We start from the raw sequence: 24,545 nt of genomic DNA on the forward strand, positions 1-24,545 counted from the left end.
GATCTTTGTTGGCACAGTTTCTAAAGATAACATAGTATAAAAACTGGTTTATAACTTATCTTTACCACTGACTATTTTATTTAACCAGGAATGTCAATTCAATTCAGTTTATTTTTCTAACACCAATTCACAACAAATGTCATCTCAATGCACTTTACAAAAGAATCAATTTCTAATCGAGATACAGCGCCTCCTGATTTCCTGGTGAAAAAACTCTGCAAAGCATTTCTACATAAATATATGCATGCAATTTTAACGGAAATACTGACTCAGACTGCTATGTACAATAAAATTTAGAAACATCTAAATCTGAGCCATAAATTTACAAATATGCATCATGTTTAAGACATTTTTTAGGAATGAAAACTAAAAGTGGCATAGCCTGTACTTCTGTCTGTGACAGCACTGCACAGCTTCGTTTTAGTGATCACCTCAGGGAAAAGTGTTGCATTCACATTTCTTTCACTTTCCACTTTTCAAATCATCACTTAAAATTTGCATCAATGGGAAATGAAACCACTGACTCTCTCTATTTCACACACCCAACCACTTCTATGTCAGTCCTGTCCCTCTTCGTTCTTCGCCTCCAGAGGATTGCATAGACAAGCACTCTAGGAGGTTGATGGAGCTTTGATTGTCAGTTATCAAGAGCTATCATTATTGGCCGCTTTTCTGGGATATGAAAATGATTTCCTAAGTGTGAAACCCATGTCATTACCTCAGTTGTCCGCAGCAACATCACTTTAGATGTAATAGAAAGAGGCAAACAAATGTGCTAGCCTGTCAAGCCCGCCCAGCTCAAACAGAAAGCAAAGAGAGAGAAAGGTGAAGGCAATCAGAGACAGTGCTGCTTAAACTGGAACGCTTAACATGAAAACATTTTTCAAACTAAATTTTAATTTCCAATATCATCTTTATTGTTTCTGGTCTATCTTCAACAGCTGTGTGTATGAGTAAGAACCTCAGCTGACATCTCTGTGTAAGCAATCTGACCATCTAAGTACCATCCTGTGAAAGTAAAAGCATTTCTCTTTATTTTTTCTTCAAATAACAAGCACTCCCTCCTCCTCCTCAACCTGAGCACCATTTCATCTTGATGAGATGGCAACTAGGCTCTGGAGTCGCATTGACTTGCTTGGGGTTTCTAATCATTGTCGTCTTTTCTCCCCCTCCTCCCGGGTCTGTTTCCTGAGCCGGGGAATGGAAGCCCACGCCAGCGCCAGGCTTTTCTGCTCCCAATCGATGCGGATCTGATAAAGATCCCTGGCTTTCCAAACGATTCGCACGCAGCAACGCCTGAGGAAGATCTGATAAGTGATTCTCTCCTCTGAATGTACGGCTGGAAAGATGCTGAGGAAACCAGACGTGCGCTGCTAAGCACACATATGGAAACTCTTTCACTCCTATAAGGCTGTAAACACACTGGGAAAACACACATTGCTCCCCTTATACACACACACTTGTCTGGCAGTAAAGTGGCTGTGCTCCAGACATGCCCAATTTGTTTCCTTTCATCCAGGACTAATGTCTTGCTCTACCCAGGGGCTAAGTGCCCCATTTGAAGCCCCTACTAGGACAGGCGGTTGCAACACATGGTTATTTGTTGTTTTTGTTTTATATTTTATGAAACCACATCATCTCTGCTGCTGGCGCATGCATGTAAGCAGGGGAACAATCGAATTAGCAGCGGACAATAACATGCTGATAATTTCTAGAAACATTTTTTAAATGTCACACTGTAATGACGAATGGGGAAAAAAAATCACTAATAGTCCTATGTAAATGTCATATTCAAATTATTCAATTACATCTGCAAGTGTGGGCCAGGTGATAATTTGACCGCTGCTTGGAATACCAATCTGGCTCTCGCCGGAGCTCTGGCGTAAGATAGACCCCAGTAATTTCCTGCTCCGAGGGATGCTTTCACAGTCATTATTATAAGTCTATTCCACTGGAAATATCTGCCATACTGGAGAGATATTAGAGTCATATTTTCAGTACTTTCACCCCAATGTCGCCTTCAGTGGGTGATATCTTAAGAGAGATATCACCCACTGAGAATTGAGAGAATTGGTTAAAAAAAAAAAAACTGGTGTGGGTTTTCAGTGATGGTTCTGTTATTCTCTGTTGTGATTTCCGTCTGCAAGTTTCCCTTACTAAAGCCTCTTACTCCTCAGTTAATAAAACTAAACTAGCAGTCACAGTGGTCCAGGGTAATAGGCTCATCTCATCAGTTGTCATTCACAGGGTTATGGGCCTATTAGAAAATAGCTGCATTTTTGCACAAAAGGGATTTAAAAAGGATGTGAGCTACTGTAGAGTGACACATTCATTTCAAATTAAGGAGGGCAGAAAAAAGGGGAGGGGAGTTGTTTTTCCACTTTTTTTTTTTTTTCTATTTTTGTAAAATGTAACCATGACCCTTCTCCGAAGCAGCCGGGGCACCTTGTTGTTCATGCAAACAGATGATGTCATTCTGAGTCACGGGTTGCACGTTGTGTTCGGGCACTTGGTGCAGATCCTCACATTTTTACTGCCTCCCTCAGACAGCTGGCATTTGCACTACAGGGGACCACAAGGGCAACCAACAATTAGCCTTTTCTCCACAAAAACTCCAGACAAAGACTGTTGAATAATCATAAAAGTAGCTTGAAGAATGGGCAGTTATACTTTCAGGACCTGCTTCACTTGTGCATCTAAGGATGAGAGGAAATACATAATGTTCCAGAAACTAATAAAAATTCTAATTTATATAATGTCATTCTTCTTATTCTTTGTTTGACAAGCGCTAGCTCCATCCATGATTATATTTTGCAGAAGTGCTTTCCATTCTGGCATCTCTCCACTGACCAGAATTGCAGTTCAGTGGACGAAATCTGTGGATGTTCCACGATGATGGAAGTGTGACATTCTTCCTGAACGCTCCAGGATTGGACTCTCCCAGTCAGCCGCTTGTGCACGTCTGCTTGAGGTTCACACTTTGGCGCGTTTGTCACTTTGAGAGCATCTGGTTTAATTTGATTTCTGAGCTTGGCCACCCTGCAATTTTCTGTGCTTTTAGTGTAACCGTTGCCTACTGGGTGCAGCCAACAGATAGTTCCACAAATAAAAGGGTTTAAACTTCTATTTTCTGCATGGCTTTGCCCAGCATTGCAATCAACTCAAAGAGGCCTGTTTGCTTATTGCCAGTTTTATGGAAAAATCTCTTCATATTTCAGTATGATTAAATGGGAATGATTACATTCATTGGCACAGTTTACGATTTGTGACTGACCAGCTTTGTACATCTTTTGGCCAATCTGTCTTTGAAAAATAGCTCCAGCAGTTAGATTGGATTGAGAGCATCTCTGAGAATCAATTTTCAGGTCTTACCACATCTGGTTCTCAATAGGATTCAGGTTTGCAACTTGGCCAGACCATTCTAGCTCTTCAAAATGTGTGCTCTAAGTCATTCCAACATCATTTTCGCTGCATGTTTAAGTTTGTTTTCTCACTGAAAGGAAAAATCTCAAGCCTTGACCAAACTCTAACAAGTTTTGTTCCAAAACTGCCCTGTATTTATTTGGCTTCACCCTTCTTCCCATGGACTCACACCAGTGTGGGGGCACTTGCTGCATAAAAGCATTCCCATACCATGATTCTACCACCACCATGCATCACCTCTGGGTTGCCTAGGATAGTGTTTTTGCTCAATTTAGCCAGAGAAGCTTCAAAGTAAAATTGTTCAATGAACTGAATCACAATTGCCATTGCAAAATCAGTGTGTGCAGCATCGCAATTGTTAATTACGGCTTTGATAAAGTATTTGTTAGAATATAATATTTTATGCTTTTAATATAAATACATTTGGTATTTGACATTAACTTATTTCTCACATCACATGTATTTCTGCAGTGGACGAGATGCTTAAAGAGCCAGAAGTTGTTGGGACATTATAAAATTATTAAAATTAAGCAATTAAATATTTTCTTGGAATCATGCGGCCCTTGTCTAAGGTTTTGACATACAGATTTATTTCCTTTTCCAGAAAATGCATTGAATATGTGAGATGTTCAAAGTTTGGGATATTGTTTCATAACCTAAACCTGCTTTTAACTTTTTCACATCTTTATTTCTTCTGAGGACTTTACAGAACAGATGGATTTATAAAGAGATTACAATATGTATAGGCTGACTCTTCTATTTCTGGAGGCACTTGGCTGTACTGGTCTGTATTTATATTAGATTTAAAAAAGCTGATTACATACTCACACCATTCTATTTACAGTTATGCACTGCTTAGTGTTAGTCTATTACATAAAATCCCAATGAGATGCATTGAAGTTTGCGGTGATGTGACAAAATTTGCAGAGGTTTAAGGGTTATAACAACTTTAGTTGTGCTTTAAATGCCACAACTAAAGTTCAGATTTACAACTTGATTATTAATTGGAACTTGATGTCAACATTTTATCCATAAATAAAACTCTAAAGTAAAAATTCTCTCCCTTTTGTTGCACTTTTTGCTGATCTATATGAGCATTTCTTGCAGCGTTGCTTAGGGAAGGATGCTTTTCATCTACCTCCTCGCCGTATGCTCCGTTCTCTATAACGCTGCGTGTTCAGATCTCTTCCCGATCTGTCTTTAACAACGTTTCCTTCCCCTCTAATTTCATCTGCTCTATAAAAGCACAAGAGATATCATGTCTTCTCCTTGTGAAATCTACAAGTGTTCAATCTTTAATTCAATGAGGAGCTCTCGTCTTTCCAACTTGCACTTTCAGTTGAAAGGCTTCGCTCGTCGGGACTTTTCCTCAGCTGGGCTCTCAGTTGATACAGGTGCTTTCAGAAAATGAAGCCTTTTGCAGGAACAGTTGAAGCTGTCTATCTTGTTTGCAGATTACTGCTCGCATTGAAAGCCCCTGTAGAGACGAGGAGCAGGCTGGAGCTCGAGTCCGGTCTAGCCTTCTCCCCAATCCTCAAAACTCACCTCCAGAATGTTAAACATGGCTGCCGTGGGTGCCTCTGAATCGCTGGACTGTGTCTCTAGGGGGAACGGGGAAATTGAGCCCTGGCTCTTCCTAATAGGTGGTAAAGTGTTAAGTTCCAGAGAAATGGACTGCAAATTTAACCTGGAATGGAAATTGATCCCATTACCTAGTGCTTGGACTGCTGGGAGAGGTAGCGGGGGGGTGGGAATGAGATGATAACTGAACACAGAATGGAAAGAAAAGAGAGATGGAGGAGAAGGAAGGAAGAGAAAAATGGAAAAGCCATAGAGAAAAGGCAAGGAGACACGGAGCGTATGTGATTAGAGGTGATAGGATGGCAGCGGGTGTTGTCTCCTGCCTGGACTGACAGGCTGGCTGACTCTGTATCAGTGTGGTGCTAATAGCTGACCGCCACTGGGCCAGATGGAAAATGGAATGGAAAAGGCAAAAGGAGCGGGCAGCCAGCAGGCTCTGAAGGGATGATACACCTCCTGCTGGGGGTTTCCACCAACAGATCTGTGGCGTCTTGGTGAGTGGCGCTTCTGTGAGACCAAGTTAGCAACGGTGATGGGATTTGGCAATGCTCAGGCTTTTCAGAAATGCAACGGCTTTGAAAGTTAATAACGTTGCAGGAGGCATCGAATCACAAACAGATGAAATATAATATGTTTAATATGAATAAAAGCTCTTTTCTTGGTTAATATCTTATTCCTGCTTTATTCCTCAGATACATCCTGCCCTGTCTTTTAGTTCCTATTATCAGTCATCATGGTGCATGCTCACACTACTTTCTTTCTCCCTTTTCCCCAGAACCCATGCACGGCCCGCGGCGCCTGGAGGTTGTGGACATCCAGTCCAGACAGGTGACCATCCGCTGGGAACCGCTGGGCTACAACGTGACCCGCTGCCACAGCTACAACCTGACCGTCCAGTACCGCTCCAGAGTGGCTGGCAAGGAGGAGACCAGGGAGGAGGTGTGCTATGAAGCCCAGAGCCGTGACCCACAGCACACCATCCACAACCTGACGCCCTTCACCAACCTCAGCGTCAAGCTGGTGCTGCACAACCCAGAGGGGGTGAAGGAGAGCACCGAGCTGGAGGTTCAGACGGATGAAGATGGTAAGTGAAACAAAATCATCTGTATACAACAGTATACTACTACTCATGTGGTAGCAGCACTTCTATTAGTAGCTATATTAAAATATAAAAGTCTGTATAGCAGTATTCCCTCTGTTTTTAAAAATAAAGATGTTTCTCATTCTGTTTTTTTTTTTTATTTTCATCATTATGCACACATGAATAATGCTTAAATAAATCTCCATTCAGTTCCATACTTTTTATAAACTGATAACTAACCCTGAATTATGAAGATATTTTTGCTAAATTATGACATAGTGAAACCATTTTAACATGAAAAATGTGTCTCTTAAAATCAAGTTACCATCATCCAGGTAAACCAAGGTTGTAAATGGCGGCTCCATCATAACTTTCCAATATTTGAGAAGTCACTTTGATTTTCCAGCACTGATTTAAACATACAGTTGGATGGCCATGTCTTTAAAGCAGCCAACTGCAGGCTAGCTAAATGAGCATGTAGCCTGAAGGGGTTGGAGGTCAAGTTTGCTAAAAGAAAAGAAAACCTACTGCTAAAGTATTCAAAATCAATAGGTAAATATAATAGATGACATTAGTATAACTGAACTCCATATAGTCTTATGGACTTAAGAGTAATTGATCCACTTAGATATCAATTAAACCATTTTAGACATTATTCTGGAATTACTCTACTTTTCCTCAAGATTATTGTCTTATGATAATCCCATTCCTATTATACACAACAGATACATAATACGGTATTGCCTTGCTTAGAGCCATAGGAAATAACAGAGTTGTTTCATTCCAGGCTGCTTTGTTAATACAACAATATCTATTATGCAGCTACAAAGACAATGGTTGTGGATTTTTATGGTATTCTTTATTTGTTGACAATTATATTAGATCCAGATGTTTTTGTGAATGTATAAGCCACATTTATTCTTTACAACCTATAAATTATGATTTCTAAAATTGTAAGTTTGTGTTATTGTTGCTAGTTTCAAGCCATTAAAATTAAGAAACTTTCACCAAACTTTCACCAAACTTACACAAACGATACCGCTGTATTATTCACCATTTCCATTAAACGTGCCTACAAATTTTTTTAACGAGCAAGAATAAATAATTGCCACACAGTAAACAGCCGTCTACGCAGTTTGGGTTGTTGAGATGATTTAACCATATTTTTCTCCAGTTTGACTCTAGCGTGTTGTGTTGCTGCTGCACCTCCTTCAAAGATGAAAGAGGTTCTGTGTTGCCTCAGCAGACACAGGAAATGAACTCCATTGAAGTCTCAAGGAACGCTGGCCGCCTGATAGCTAACAAACAAGCTCAGATGACGAAAAGAGAGTCATGTCTGGCTCAGATATCTCAGCTTGAAAACTTAAAAGTGGCAACTGTTTCTTGCTATCTGACTGCTTTGGGTGTCTGTCTGTTTGGGCCCCCGTGGGAAAGAGTGAACAGACAAGGTGTAGTGGTTGTTGAGTTCTTCAAGATACATCCTGGAGAAAAATAAAATGTCTCCTCATCATTCTGTCCCACTTCCAGAATGAAAGCTATTCACACGAGGGGTTAAAGAGGCAGATCTCTGACACATTGTTTCAGTAAAAATAAACCCAGGTGAATATTTAAAATTCTCTCTCTTTCCTCTGGCATCTGAAAGGTATACCCCTGTTTGCTTCAAGTGAGCTGATCAGACTTTACCTTACTGCTACCAGTTCTACGTTTTCTCTCACGTCTGACCTGCCATTTCTGATTTTAACCAATTCAAATGTTGTTGTTTTTTCTTCGGAGGACTGCTATGAAGAAAGTAACGGAGGAAAAATGTTCTGTATGTTCTGTGACGCTTTGGTCCAGTAAGCAATTTTCCCCACAACTTAGTCAGATATGAATAAATTGAAAAAAGATTAATTAAAGTAGATGCTCTTAACTTATGCATTTATGGTTCCAACTTCTGGATATTTCATTGGTGGATCTCTGATTCCAATTGATAGGTATTTTCCTTTCGAACCTAAATAAAAGAAAGAACCACAGACAACGTATATGAATTTTACGTGGAGCTTTTGCAAAAGGAGAAGGCTTTGAGAACTCCTGGGAGAAGGCTCTGAGAACCCTTCCTCCGAGGAATCCACAGAGCATTCTGGGCTGCCCTTACAACGGCTCCTGTTTTTATTGTCTAAGAAGGACAGGCAAGGGGGCAGTCAGGAAAAACAACAGAGGTCATAAAGCTTCTGCATGTCCAGTCTGTGTGAAATACAATCCTCAGGGAAACATAAGGCCAAAACGAGGCAGGTTCCCAAAATCATCTTATCCCTTTCAAACTATGCACATGGATTTTATTGAACTTTCACAAAGTGGGCCATATAAATATTGTCTGGTGATGATTGATGCTTTTTCTAAATGGGTTGAAATAGTTCCAGCAAAGCATGCAGATGCTTTGACAGTAGCTAAGGCTATTTGTAAAACTATCATCCCAACACATGGCATCCCACAGACTGTGTATAGTGACAATGGACCACATTTTGTAAACCGAGTGATACAAAACATGGCTACACACTTGGGAATGACATTAAAGAATCACTGTGCCTATCGGCCACAGAGTGCAGGGCTGGTGGAAAGAACAAATAACTCCTGGGAGAAGGCTCTGAGAACCCTTCCTCCGAGGAATCCACAGAGCATTCTGGGCTGCCCTTACAACGGCTCCTGTTTTTATTGTCTAAGAAGGACAGGCAAGGGGGCAGTCAGGAAAAACAACAGAGGTCATAAAGCTTCTAACCCAAACATCTAACAACCCAGGTCCAGATGTGATATCTGATCAAAGGTCTGAGCCCGGTTCAAATCTCGGTCAATACTGTCAAGAAAACAAAATACGACTGCTCACAGGTGGTTACTAAATTAGGAGGTGTTCTTGCAAAAGGGTTTAAAGTCTGAGAAACTCAGTGTTATCTATTTCTCGTAAAGTTGAACAGACAGTAGTGACCTCCAGGTCATTTAAAGAAGAGAACACTTTAAACAGAAAATCACAAAGATCTATAGACTTAATGTGAACTAGAGTAAGAAAATAAAATGATAATATCAAAAAATCTCTAACACCAATATTGTCAACAACAAGAAGGCTGATGAATTTTTAGAAGAATTTTTATTGACAGATTGAAATCAGTGGGAGGAGAAAAGCTATATAAAGTTATTCTATTTACAGTTTAGACAAACTAAAGACAGAAATCTTAAATTTAACCCAACTTAAGTATTTTTTACCTTGAAAATGTCATTTTTACCTCCAGGTTTGTAAAAAACAAACATGTCTGTGTGTTTGCCGCCACAGTGCCAGGAGCTGTTCCTCTGGACTCCATCCAGGGGAGTCCCTACGAGGAGAAGATCATCCTGAAGTGGAGAGAACCAGCGCAGACGTACGGAATCATCACACAGTTTGAGGTACGAAAACACCAAAGATACAATGCGAACTCTGACTTCATCATGTGCTAAACCGTTGTCAAAAGTTTTTTTTATTATAACGCCTCCTGGAGAATACTGAAATCCAATGTTTGGATTTTAACTTTGTAAATTGGCACCAGCTAAATAAGTTGATTGCTGGCTTACTCTATAATAAATGAGCAGGATTTTTTTTTAGGGAGCTTTTCGTTAGAAATATAAATATTTATGAACCGATTTATCCCAGTCTGCTAGTGGTGCTTAGTGTAATGATAGATTCAGATTCTTCTATCATTAACTTTGGTTCATTATCGTGTTTTATTCTCTTTGTTTACCATACAAACTATTTTGCGGCTTGATTTTGCTCCTTTGACCAGACACCATTTTGTACTTTCATGGTTTTTGACATGTCCTTAAAAAGTGAGAATGACCTAAAGTGCAAAACAACCAAAGCGCAGAATACAGGACAAGTGGGGAAAATGTCCTTTAAGATAGGCCCAAATAGAATTGAGTTGCTCTCTTTCTTGTGATGAAAGAAATATTTCAAAAACTGCCTTTTGTATTGTGGTATTTTTGGCTGATATTAAAATTTGGCTGATATCTTAAATTTCTTTAAGAAGGCTTATACTTCTCTATGCACTGTAGTTTTGGAACAGGCTTGTTCTGAATCTTAGTAACAAACTTTATCCTTTTGTCCTGCTAGACTAATCTGACTTCAAAAGAAAATGCAGTTTCTAAAATACATGTTAAACACGGCACAGTTCATTACAGAAAGACTCTGTCCAGGAGCCTCTTTACTCATGGATAATTTAGTCTCAGCAGAAACTTACGGTGTATGATATGTACACACTGACCTTAACCAACTTAAGGTGGAAGTAATCCACCAGCCTTTCCCACAGATTGATTCTCCTCGGTCAATCTTTCCTCTTGTCACCGTTTGCTCCAGTCTGACAGCCCTGCTCCTCTTACAAGCTCGGCAGATTAAATAGTGAAAGAAATGTAAACTGTGCTCCTCCGTATGCCACTTTCCCCGACAGACAGGTTCGCCATCAGGTCACTCAGATATAAAATATTTTCTGTAAGCCTATGTTTATTCAAGTGTGCAGTGCAGTGTTGTGTCTTCCTCGCAGTTATATAGCAGGGACGGCGTGTCGGCAGAGTGCAGGAAAACAAAGAATGCATGTTTGCTGCGCGCGTAATTGCTTTTAGAGAAACATGTTTCAGCTGTTTGTCTTTGTGAAAAATTCAGAGTGCAGGTAAAAGCATTCAGGGCCTGCCACATGGTCTGCACTGGTGATCTGTCAGGTTTTCTCATATTTATCTCAGGGCAAATATGGTTCACATTATAAAACACCTACCCCAGGCTATAATAATATGCATGTGGTGCAATTAAATCTCTGTCTTAAAAGCTTTAACAACATAATAAAATATGGAGAGAGCTATAAGTCACTGACATTATGGCATTTGGAGGTTTTAATACACTGACAACCTTCTTTTTTTATTTTAGAGGAAATATATTGCTAATATTCACATCATCTTGTTTAAAAGAGGATGGCAGATGAAGATTGTAACCAAGCCAGCAGCTTGCTCCAGGTATTGCTCTGTGATCTGGTTGATGTAAGAAAAAAACTTTGTCAGTTGTGCTGATATAAACCAGGAGCTGCTTACAGTACTTTCAGTATTATTCTTTAACTTAAAACAGTTGGGAAAAACTGCTGTTTGCTGCAAACATAAGTGTTTGTAGAAAGTTCAAAGAAGTAAAGTTCCATTTCAAGTGTATTATTTTTTCACCTTAAAACTGAAATGGAAGGGAAATAATCTGAAAAGGGTATTTTGCATTTCTACTGAGTCCTTCTGACCTCCTGGTACCAAATTTGCTGCAGCTACATCTCCAAGTCTTTTGTTATACGTCTTTGTGAGGTTCTCACAGTCCAGACACTGATCTTCTTTTCCCAGTCTTCTTTGTAAAATAAACTTAAACACATGCAAATTTTATGGAAAATGTCTCTGAACATAAATATTTAAGTTTTATTGCAAATCCTAAATTGGATTCATGACTTTGCTCTGGTCTAAACCAGGAGTCTTAAATACAGATCTGTCTTCCTAATGTTTTGATTCAGGCAGCTTTCTAGCAGATTCACCATTAAGAGCTGCAGGACACGGAGCCCAGGGAGTTTGAACTGTTATCTCGTAGCTTTCCTGTCTGGTTAGGATTGTTCTAGTAAACCTTTCTTCCAGTCTTGAGTGTTGTGCAGCATCCAAATGTCTTTTTTTTTTAGCTCCATTTATCTTTTTTTTCCTTCATCTTCTCAGAGATGCTTGTGTTTTGGCAGGAATGCCATGATTTGAAAACTTTAATGGTTTTGAACCCAAAACCTTTTTTTATACTTTAGTGTACATTTATATTGCATAATATTAGTACAGTCTATAAAATTATAAGTCGATGAAATATTTTGTTTGTGTAAATCAGGGGTGTCAGACTCCAGTCCTTAAGGGCCGCTGTCCTGCGGTTTTTAGATGTGCCACAGGTACAAAACACTGGAATGAAATGGCTTAATTACCTCCTCCTTGTGTAGATCAGTTCTCCCAGCCTTGCTAATGACCTAATTATTCTGTTCAGGTGTGGTGCAGCAGAGGCACATCTAAAAGTTGTAGGGCAGTGGCCCTCCAAGACTGGAGTTTGACACCTGTGGTGTAAATGGAAACTTTTGCTCTTTTTAAATTAGGGCTACTGTGATACAATTGCAAAGACGAAACAAATTGAAAACAGCACTATTGACACTCCCATTGAACACTAACTATAGATTATTTAAAATCCAGGTTGTTATCCCTGATATTTTTACTGTATGTGTAATAGAAAAAAACTAGTTCTTGATTTCCATCCAAATTTGTTTCTAAAATCTCATCTCTATTTTTGTATTTGTTTCATCTTGTGAGCTGGGTCTATCCTTGCACCGTTACTTTGTATTCATAATTGCAGCTGCTCTTTGTCGGATTGTCTTACTCCACACTCTACCAACACAATCTGTTTCCCATTTTGCTTTTTTCCATGAGTTTGGATAGATTTTCTTAACAATGTCATTTTGTTTTCTTCAAAATTTCTCCCTATTTAAGTATTTCAGGGATGGTAAAATCATTTGTGTTATGAAAGCCATCGAATTGGACATTTACCTCCCTCAGGTTGGAAAAATGTAAGCCCAGCTAAATGAAACGGCGTGATGTATCGGGTCAAATCAGCCCCCAAATTAATTTGCTCAAATAATTCTGCAGCTTTTTTTCCTGTCAGATCCATTAGGATTGTGAAAACCTGCCCAGTGTCGACAAGTCATTTCCAACTTCTCTGCCTGCAGTGTTATGATATTGGTTTTTGGCATCACAGACTCACTTCACGGACAAAGACTAAATGAGAAAGCCTTGAAGCATTTCAAAACTTGATGGACACAAATTATGCAGCACTCCAGATTCCCTTTGTGTCCTTTAATTGGAATTATAATGGAGGTTTTCTTTTTACATGCAGAGGCATTTTCTTAAAGTAGGACTTTAGAATTATTCAAAATGGATATTAACAAAAACACTCACCTTAATGCTTCCCTCCAGAGTGCCCTGTGTTTATTAATGGAGGAGAAATACATTAGAGTATTTGGTCTCTCTTTGAAATCACCAGCAGGGATTCATCTTTGCCTTGAAAACATGTCACTGCTTTTACAGTCCCCATCTCCACAGGCCATTTCTGCTTTTTTTTTTTTTTTTTTTCATACGTACTCGTACATGCATGAAAATCTTTTACAGGCTGAGTTTACACAAAGCAATCCTGCGGTGTAGTCTGACTTGTTAAATACGTGTGAAACAAATTGAATTCGTTCAAATAAATAACATAGTAGAGAAGATTAATTTCAACCACATTTTCCTGCTCATGTTTCTCTGCTATTGCAGATCTTTGGTGAATCTAAACTTGGGGGTCATGCAACTGAAAAAGTTCAGCTTAATGTTGTTAAAGTTGGCTGATATTTATGATCCAAGATGCTGAACATGTACCATAGCAATACTCTCATATTCTTCATGTTTAAATCCATGATATTTTTTTGTGTTGCCAATTTAGATTGCAAACAAATGAAGCAAAACCCAGAGTTTCCAGGGCAACTAAAAGACTATTCTCTGGTTTTTGTTTTTTTTTAATGCTAGATCTCCTATAAGGCGGTGAGCTCCTTTGACCCCGAGCTGGACCTCTCCAACCAGAGCGGGAAGGCTGTGAAGCTGGGCAACGAGACCACCCACGTGTTCACGGGCCTCTACCCGGGCTCCACGTACTCCTTCACGCTGCGCGCTAGCACAGCCAAGGGCTATGGCCCCCCTGTCATAACCCAGTTCACCACCAAAATTTCAGGTCAGCAGGGTCAATGGAGTCCTGGTGTCACTAATGCAGAATATGTTGTGCAACACTCACTGCTGATGGAGATGCTAAACATGCACTTCTTTTTTCATTTGCAGATAAAATTTGATAGGACAACACATAAATCCTTACAACTTGCTTTAAACATAGCAACAGTTCTTCTACAGAACTTATTGTGGACTTAAATAGTTTTCTTTTTATTACATGTTTAGCACAGTAAATTAGAATAGAACAGCAGTTCATTTACTTAAAATGAGACTCATAAAATATACATTTTATGAGCAATATTTCAAGCATCTTTGTCTATTTTTTTTTTAATTGATGTTAGTTTCTCTGGCAAAAAAAATATAAAACACGGGTTGAATAATGAATTATCAGACATGTATGTAATTAATTTATATACTGGTTTTTCACCACTTCATGATCTGCTAAGTCATACTTGATTACTTCAACCTGTTTATGGACTGCAGGTGGAAATAAGATCTTTTTCTATAATCTGGTACAATGCATCTCTCCTTTAAGAAGGTTAATGAAATGTACATTTTCTCTGTATAAATAAATACACAGTATAAACAGTATTTAATACAGAAATTGTAAGATATGGCCAATACTGTCAAGCGATGGATTCATTGCTAAAGAATCTGTATGCTCTGTTTCAAAGCTAGCTATTGGAAAGTTAAGTGGAAGGATGCCCAAGCAGTAAAAGGGGCTTTTTAGAGAATATTCACATTAGTTAATATTCCTGTCAATGTAGCTTTTCAGCTGTAGTCTCCAAGGCAGGTGACATGAGTACTACAAGACTTAAAATACAGTGCTTACATTCATAAAATGCAATGTCCATTTAATAAAAGATTTATGTAATACAATTTCAGAGCAAATGGTCACATACTTGACCGTCCCCCAGTATTTAGATAATCCATGTACTTTTCTGAAGTCTTGCGTTTTTTTAATGAAAATACCCATTTTTCAAAATCTTTTCTGATAGCAAAGATTCATCAAAATTAACAGAAAAATTTAACTACATCACTGTGTTGAATGAATTTACCGTACACAACATTAATGTAACTTTTTTTCATCCAATTCACATGCCAAACTTTGATTCTGATCAAACCTTTCTGCTTGTTTTTATCTTACTTTAGCTCCCTCTATGCCAGCTTATGACCAGGAGACCTCTCTGAACCAGACGGACAACACGGTCACTGTGCTGCTCAAACCCGCACAGAGCAGAGGTGCACCCGTCAGGTAGGCTCCCACAATAACGACACGGACGATACATCGCAGTGTGAAGAAAAGACAACACAATAAAACTCAGAACCACCATCAGCAACCTAAGAATTATCAAAGAGCTTGTTTTTATCAATACCCCTCTGTGAAAGTGAGTTACCAGAGAATTCAGCGCCTTACTGTACACATCTGAGCTTTATTTGTTTGTGGATTTTGATCTTGTAAAAAAAAGAAAAAAGCCTAGCCTTTGAAGATGAGAACAAAGCTTGGTGCAGCCAAGGCTAGCTTCAGGATCTTTCTCCTATATGTGTCTTTCATGTAGCACGCTGCCCACCCTGAGCCACCACAGGCTTCTGGGGGAGTGAGGGAATTTACCCTGCTTTGTGCTGAATATATTACTCATTATTAAGGAAAGACAGCAGGTGTTTCCTTTTAAAAGCCAGTTTATTGCATAAAAAGCCTCTATTTTGGCTCATGAAGGCCCCTGCAGGTGTCTGGAAGGGGTTATTGGGCAGATTTTGTGTGATGTTATCTTACCTCAGCAAGCAGTAGGATCAATCAGCTTAAAAAATGAACCGAAAAGGGTTACACTACAATCACAAACAATTTTATGTACACTAATTAGTCAGCACAGTCAAAGAAAATACATTTATTTTGACTTCATTGCATACGGGATCACGTATCTTATATAGCTAGCAGTTCTGTAAGATGTATAACAGATTTGTGCTAAAAAAAAACATCTGTTGTCTGGTCATTTCTGCCTTTTTAGATCTCCTTTCAGGATGAGCTTTTGTTTAGTTTGGGTCTCTTGTCACTTTAAATCCAAATAAATTGCTGCTGGCCATGCCATCCAATTCAGAATTTACACTGACATGTGAAAATGACTGCAAACATATGCAGAATTATACAACTGTAGATCTTTCTAAGGCAAAAGTAGAACCTCCTGCACAACCAACAAGAATACAGCAAATGGTTTCTGGATGGTAAGTCAACAACAAAAGATTTGTCTTTTCCAGCAGCCATTGTACAGCGCATACAGCGGTAAAAGCAGCTGACCAAACATGATAGAAATAAGCTTCGTTTGCTAGGTGATGGATTGGGCTTCACTGGAGTTGCTAGGTAACGGGCTGGGTTTCACTGAGGTTGATAGGTGAGGGGCAGTATCTGTTGATTTGTGATGTTATATTCTGAAAGTTTTTGAAATGGATCATTTGCCAGACACCAAAAACTGACTGGATGTTGTTTAAAAAAAACAAAACGCTTGGACTGTTTTTAGAAGCAGTAGAGACCCAAATCGAAGTATAGCAGTTCCCCTTTAAGTGATACAGAAATAGAGAAAAACAACTTTCTGCTCTCTCTTTCTGAATCAGGTTTTTTTCAGCTTAAGAGTGTTGTTTCTTTGGTTTTTGTGTGAGACTGGAACATGTTCTATTTTTTTAGATATTTTATGAGGGTATATTTTGGGACCATTGTTAAAGTTTAAATGTGTACCATGTGACTGCAGCCATCTGCTTACCCTTCCTTTACTAAGAATCAGGAAAGAACAATGGAGAGCAGAAGGGACTGTCCTAATTTTCTTTAAACCATTCTTTAAGAGGAGAATGATTATTGTTTTGGAAGACTAATATGGTACATAAGATCCAGTTTGTGGTGGATTATCTCTTCCTCACATATGTTAAACAACATTGTTGTTATTATCAAATATTTGATTCAGTAGTTGTAAATGCATTGTTTTATATATTTTTTGTCATTTTGTTGTATTTACTGTTGACATCAACTTTTTATTTAGACCAACTGTCTATGTTAGCTATAATATAGCTTGATATAGACAGATTTCTTTGTGCAGAAAACTATCTTAATATAGGTTTCTTGTATCTGTCGGTACACTGAAAAGAACAAAATCTTACCAAAGATTTTTGGTTTAGTTTGTAGTGAAAATATCACACTTGAAATAAGACAAAACTAACTTACAAGTAACTTTTCAGCAAGAAACAGGAGCTTGTTTTGAGTAAATAATTCCTTAAAGTTGGGAAAGAAGTACTTGTTCAATTGGCAAATTGTTTCACTTATAACAAGACAGTTTTGCCTTGCTACAAGTGAAATAATCTGCCAATGGAACTGGTACTTTTACTTCAATAGTAAGGATTTACTTACTTAAAACAATCTCTTATATCTTGCTGAAAGGTTACTCTTATTTCAAGTGTATTAAGATATTTGCACTAGAAACTAGACCAGAAATACTTTTAAAGATTTTGTTTTTTGCAGTGTATCAAGTAAATAAATATAAATTTCAGCTTCTGGATACAAGGGGTTTCTAGAAATGATTCTACAAATGATTTGGGTTCTGATACAATTGGTCATGATGCTTTTAAGATGTATATTTGTTTGGAGACCATGCATCCTTATCATTAACAACAATGTGCTGCGGTATAATAGTCTACTACATTAAGCCCCAGTAACTACATTGAAATTTGTAGCTATATTGTGACAAAATGCGAAAAAGATTTGAGATAGAAAAGTACTTTTGCCAATCACTACTACAGAACGCTAGGATAACAAGTAAGCTCGCTTCTACACAGTGCTCTACAACGCCTTAAAGGAGAGTGACAAACACTTGGGCTTGCTGTAAAACTCAATTTTACACTATCAGCTCATGTGGGTCCTTTAAAGATTACAGCCTGGAGATCTTTAGTCAGGCTTGTCAGCTCATGTTTACCATATGTGCAGCTGTCCAGATAAATGCCCGGGCACCAGACGTGGAAGCCCGAGCAAGTAAGACAGAGTGATGGGTTTTTAATTTTCTCACAGGTACAATTCAGATGGCCTTACCCAGGCTGCCATTCTTTCTGCAGAGTAATTACAGAGCTCTAATTATAATTAACAGATGCTCAGAAAATTGGAGCTTCTACTCATTAGAACACTGGGCTGCTTAACTGTTTACCAATGGAGGGAGAGCGCACCAAAAGGGAAGAAAAAAATGAATTTAGTTAAAACCAGTGTTGCATTGGCTAATCTTCAACAAAAGTGTGCAGTGATGCTTTCCCTAAATGGTATCTGATGTATTTAAAATGCGGTCACACTGTGTGCTTGTGAATAATTGAAGAACAGAGAAAACAATGTATTTTGATACAGATGTTTAGTTTTGCAGAGCATGAATGTTTAATGAGTCCCAAGATATTCCATTAAAAAAATTAATCCGTAAAGTTCACCGCACGGCACAACCGCAGCTCAAAACTAATTGAGGCATCCTTTGATCACAGCACAGCCTTCCCTCATCTAAACTTTAGAGGTCCACAGGTCCGCAGCTCTTTTCCCCACCTTCTCGCTTCTCTTCAATCTCTCAGGACGTAAAGGCCAGCGGGCAGTCTTCTTGTGTGCACACGCTGTTTTCAAATATGCATTGCAAAAAGGAGAGGAAGCGGTAAAGGGCAGCAAATAGGAGAAATTGGGATTCAGGTCCAAGAACAGATGCTGGTGTACTTTTTGAAGGTGCTTTCTACCTCCACCCTGTAAGGGAGAAATTGGACTTTTGAAAAATTGAAGGTGACTGATTTTATTCAGAGGAGGATTCACTGTTTACCTGAGCATTGATGTAGATGTAGCGATTCCCCACGTTTAAGGAATATGAAGATGGATGGATGGATTTTTAATCTGTCCAGCTTTCAGTCCATCTACTTACAGCTTTGGAAATAATTAAGAGACCACTTAAAATCGTCTGATTTTACTTTTTATAGGTATATGTTTGAGTAAAATGAACATTGTCCATTTATTCTATGAACTACTGACAACATGTATCTGACATTACACTCAAAAATTCAGTATTTATTTGCAGAAAATGAGAAATGGTCAAAGTAAGAAATAGATGGAGTGCTTTCAGACCTCAAACAAGTTCATATTCATTTAGAAACAACAATACTAATGTTTTGACTTAGGAAGAGTACGCAAATCAATATTTGGTGGAATAACCAGGAGGTTTTCAATGGGCTCTTAATTTTTTTATAAAGCTGTATATCTGTTTGTTCATTAATTTCCTATCTATCAATCTATCCATCTGTCTTTTTCATCCATCTCTACATCTTTCCATCCATCCTACTGTCTATTCATTTTTCTGTCGCCAATCATTTTTTTCCATCTATTCATTTATTCTTCTATCAGGCCTTTGGTCCAACTTTAACTTGTTCCATCTTTCTATGTTTCTTTCCATCATTTTTCTATCTTGAAAGCATTCTGTCCATTATCTGTTTGTCTCTAAATTCACCTTTCTATCCCTTGTTTCCACCTTTTTGTCCGTTCTTCCATGCAATCTTTTTTTTTTTTTTTTCAAGTGTCAAAATGTAGATATTTAAAACCTGTCCTTAACAGAAATATATCCAGTAAAATTGTAAGGCACTTTTATTTTTAAGATTGGTAGTAAGTACTAATCTGAGAGACGGATGAAGAAAATGTTGAAGCCCCGATGTCCAATTAAATTTAGCCTTTTCCATGCTTCTTTTTTCAACAGTAGTGAGTATCATGTTCTGATTTTCACTTCATAAAATCAACTTTAAAGGGTTGATGAAAAAAAAATTTGACATGGGAGAGACACTTATCCACTGCACTGCAGAGCAGAGCAGCATCAAGCTTGATTTGATAATGCAATCTTGCATGCTAATTGGGTTTAGGAGGCAATAACCCACCAGACGTTTGACTTTCAAGCATCAGATGTTCCACACAGGAAGGGAAGCTGCACTGGAAGATCTCTTGATAGCACAGGCTCAAACAGATGACAAATACTGATTCCACTTAAGCAGAAAAAAATAATATTTTAGATAAACATTTGCTGAAGGAATCAATATTTATTTCTATATGTATTTTTCATTTGTGTTATTGCTAATGAGTGTAACATTCCTAAGTTGGATTTTGCTCCTAATCTCCCAGGCCAACGTGTGAAGCCGGGAACATTTTTTACCAGAGGGGACACTGTTTCTTTAAGAGGATTAGCCAACTGTCTATCAGTCATGTCGTGTTAAACTAATGTTTGCAATGGCCCCTCGTCAGCGCCAGCATACGCCTCCTCACTCCGTAACATCAAAATAGATGTTTACATGCTTCTGCTGGGGAAAAAAATGATTTGGAACGCTTTCCTTATCATCCACACCACTAAATCAGCCCTTCTCTCTCTTTCTGCAATAACCTTTGCCTTGAGCGTCTCCTGTAGCCTGTAGCATTAGATTATCTTTGCTTAACCGTGGCCTGATATTAGTTAAGGGATTTTCTTGCAACCTAAAATAAGCCCCAACTTTCTTTGATCACAGCACAGCAAACCCTAATGACTATGCCTAAGTGTAACTTAACTCGCTGCTTTTCACCATTTAACAGCGTATGTAATCTATGGTACCTTCTAATTTGTTTGCTTTATTGCTTTTGCAGACACCAGGGGAAAAATAAATAGTAAGAAGATGGAGGTGAGGAGGAAGGATGCAGGGTCAGGAGAAAGCGTAACTTGCAACCGCTTTTAAATCACACATATAGGCAGAGAGAGGCATCAGATTAACATTAACCCAAGACAGTGATTGAAAATGCCTCCCATCCTCATTCCGGGATCTACTCAAACGACCCACAGTCCTCCCCCTATCAGCCCACATGAAAAATAAATCTGGGTTTCAGGTCACAATCCGGTCGATTTCAAGTCAATCCGCCATAATTGGTTGATGTCACATGGCGGTGCAGCTGAAATCTATCGGGCGGCGAGGCTGGAGGAGGCCTAATTGGTGTCAGTTCAGGTTGCAGTGCCGCTGCGGGAATGCAGGTCTCCCCTCTTGGCCTCTTGTGGAAGACCACTCATAACAGCTTACAAGGCTCTCCTGATACCAGTTCTCTCTTCAGCCAGCTTTGTCATCACATTATCTCTGTTCTGAAGGAATTATAGGACGTTTGGAATTAGATACATGATTTTTCCTCCATGAGAAATCTTAAACAGATGTGAAAATCACTTTACATTTGCTTAATTTTTCTAAGAAGGATTTTCATAATGTTATCACTTTAAAAAAATCTAAAGAAGTCATAGTGGTTTATTTTTCTTATTTATTTGACCATAGTATTGCATCTGAGAAAATAAAACAAATAAAAATAATACCTGGTTTGTAGCAGCTTTGACAAAAATCAAATAGCATTTGAGCAGTTGTCCTGTTATCCCAATTTTTTGCTGACCATAGAAAGCAGTACAAGCTGTTCATAGAGGGAGTTATAGAATTAGGAGCTTTCGTTTCAGCATTGCATGTACAGTTATGCTAGTAGAATATAAATAGAAATATGGACAGTTACACCAAAACATATTCTTACATCTGGCAGATTTAGGTTTCATTTTTTTTATATCAACTAAGCAGTCTGTTTCTGATAGAGGCATTTCTCAAACAAGACAAAACAATTAGAAGGAAATATCAGTTGTGGGAATAATGTTTTATTTTCATTTCGGGCTGTCATAAACTATTTACAGTAATCAATTGAAAAATATTTACCTTTTAGGTCTTTTTTGCATTCTTTCACTGCCAATTTGATGACTTATTCTTGTTAAAAATCTTAAAATCTTAGGTCAGAAGGCCTCCTGATCATCACCTTAATGTTTAGCTTCATCTACTGATTCTGTAACGCATTCCTGTCTGAACTCTGGCTGGGTGGCTCTAAAACATTATAGAAACTATAGAAACATTTTGATATAATTAAAATATTATTTTAACACTAAATATGCCACTGGTTTGAATAACTGTGATCTTAATTATACGCTGACATACAGTAAATTGAATCCTATTTGCTTGAATGACAATAAGATGTAACATTTATGAAGGAGACATTAAGTTTTTTTTAAACTGCTTTAAATATTCAAAATACTCCTTATAGATAGTAAATAAACTCATAGTGCAACTGCTGATTGTAACAAGTGGACAGTTAAAACTGTCGTGGTACGACAGTTTGACGTACCACAAACGTCAGTTACCACAAACGTTTGTTGGACTAACTAAAATGCCATTATATTTCCGCACCTTCCACATCATATAATACCAAAACCGTCAAGAACACAATTACAATGTCTGGTAAAGAACCTTTGATTGATAACATTTGTGTGCAATCTTGTTTAGGCTTATCTTTGATTGCATATTTGCTACCTTCTTTATTTGAAGTGGACAGCAAGTTTGTAAGTAGGCTTTAGCAAATATGACAGTATTTATAGGCAGCTCCTGTTGCAGCAATGTACCTTCCTTTTTTATATATAATGTCCAGTAATTTGTAAGATGTTGTTGCAGAGGACTAATGTGGTAGAAAATCAAGAACAAGAAAGTAAATCTAAGTCAAGCCTGTCAGGTATTATTATTGCATAATGCAGGGCAAGCAGGAGTCAAATCAAAGCCTCCATGCAGAGTTTGTTGCAATTCTGGTATCTGGACAAAAATAATAAGTCAAGGATAATAAAATTAATACTAATTGCTAAATGCTTGATTTGAAGTCTAACAACCACTTTATATTGAGAGTTATTCCTTATGACACCATTATCAATCAGTTTTATAGTTCTGAAATCTTAATGGCTCAGATTTCATATCTTTAGTATCAAAGTTGTTTTACTTTTCTTTGTACAAAAATATGTTGAATTATAGTGTCTCCAGCTCTCGAAGATTTTAGCTCCTGCCATCAGAGCCATTGTGGTTCATCTGTTGTTTGTTTTTTCGTGTCACATTAAATCAAGAAACTGACTAAAATGTCTCGGGTTTGTCAAAATGACTCATAATGTAAACTGTGAACTCAGCAAGAGGTGACAAAGTGTCAACTGCTTAAAGGCTTATTAGCACGTTGGCAGCAATTAGGGGAACAAAAAAAAGGTTAATGCATTTCATAGTACAAGAAACAACCTCATGTGCCAGTTCAACTTGTGTAAAGCATCTGAACCTATGTTACAGACACTGATTATGATAACTAGACCTTTTTTTATTTTGAATTTGTTGTGAGCTAAAATATTGTTTTTTGGTACTGACTGGCTTGGATTTCTACCTTACGAACATTCATCTCCTTGGAGCCTCATAGCCTGTGGCACTTTCTATTTAGCCTGCGGAAAGGAAAGCAACTCTATTAAAACTGTGTCTGTCAATAAGCACAGCCATATCATCATATTATAAAGAAACAGCTGGGGTGAACCAGTGTTTCACTAGCATTTTGCAAACTGATTTATCTTATAATAAACTTAATGTTTTTCTGACAATGATGTGTTGTAAAGTCAGCATAACAGGTTTCAAATTATAAAAATAAACCCAGTTTTTTATGAGCAATTTGACTGTAAAAATATTGACCTCCTTATAGATTTGATCTGGTTTGGGTTTTTGATCACACAGATATAGACCAAGTGAAAAATTTCCTGAGATTGAATTTATTTACTGAAAAAAATAATGTGTTTTTAAGCAAAGATGAGATGAGCATTTGTGATCTTATTGATCTGCAGTGTTTTTGATCTAGATGCTAGTTTTGCCTTGTCTTTTACTTAATGCTTTTCATATATACAGTCCTTAACTGAGGCAAGTAATGTCTGAAGTGTTTAAAAGATGTTTTGTTCTGTTTTGTTCTTTTGTGACCTCTTGGATGAATTTGTTCATGCGCTCCTGGAATAGTTTTGTTCGTCCAGGAACTATGTTTTTTCCATCTGTTAATGTCACTTACTGTGGTTTGCTGAGAAACATCTTTATAATCATTTCCAGACTGATAGTTTTCATTGACTTTGCTTCTCATCTGTTCTTGAATGTCTGTAAATCGGGGTATTATGACTTTTAGCCTACTTCATGTTATCAAACATATATTTCAGTGATTTCTTGATTCTAATGGTCTGGCAGGAATCTCCCCTGGGTAACAATTGTGAAAGTAGAATAAAAATATACAGTTAATTGTGGTTAAATTGTGCTTTAGCATCAGGGCATTCATAGTTTTGTAGAGGGCTAGCTTAGTTTGAGTAGCTTTTTCAGTTAATATATGAAACGATTTATACAGATTATGTTTTTCGTATATATTATATTTTGATTTGAACATGTAAAAATGACAACAAAGCAAGAAAAAATGTCTGAGGGACAATTTTTTTCATAACTTCTCAACCATAGTTTATCTTGACTAATATACTGTCAGTGACAGTTCACACTAGATCTAAAGTGTTTTGGCTCAGACTTCGTTGCAGACTAATCAGTCATTTCTCTGTTGCTCTCAAGCTACTTAAGTGGCTCCCGATGTACCATCCCTACCTGCCCTTTGACCTCAGCTCTCAATAGGGGACAGTAATTAAAGGCTGATTTCTCCAGCAGACTCTGAGCAGGAATAAATGTTTCATTACCTCCCCACCCTGTTGCTAAATAGGAGAGCTCTAAGGAATTGGGCCACACCCACTGAGAGCAAAGAGAGAAGATTTTAATGACACTGCAAGCACCTCATGAT

The 24,545-nt window shown here is 38.0% G+C and overlaps 1 protein-coding gene across 11 annotated transcripts in view; it reads left to right on the forward strand.

Moving 5' to 3' along the window:
• Positions 1–24,545, forward strand: part of LOC114146801 (protein tyrosine phosphatase receptor type M) — a 200,292-nt gene that overhangs the window by 93,257 nt on the left and 82,490 nt on the right. For all 11 annotated transcript variants that reach the window (XM_028021174.1, XM_028021173.1, XM_028021175.1 and 8 more), the window contains exons 8-11: positions 5,780–6,088; positions 9,387–9,496; positions 13,676–13,877; positions 15,023–15,125. In XM_028021174.1, the coding sequence (XP_027876975.1) occupies positions 5,780–6,088; positions 9,387–9,496; positions 13,676–13,877; positions 15,023–15,125 (724 nt within the window). The remainder of the gene's footprint in view (positions 1–5,779; positions 6,089–9,386; positions 9,497–13,675; positions 13,878–15,022; positions 15,126–24,545) is intronic.

The sequence above is a fragment of the Xiphophorus couchianus genome, chromosome 6 (genome assembly GCF_001444195.1).
Source record: "Xiphophorus couchianus chromosome 6, X_couchianus-1.0, whole genome shotgun sequence".
Taxonomy (NCBI): domain Eukaryota; kingdom Metazoa; phylum Chordata; class Actinopteri; order Cyprinodontiformes; family Poeciliidae; genus Xiphophorus; species Xiphophorus couchianus.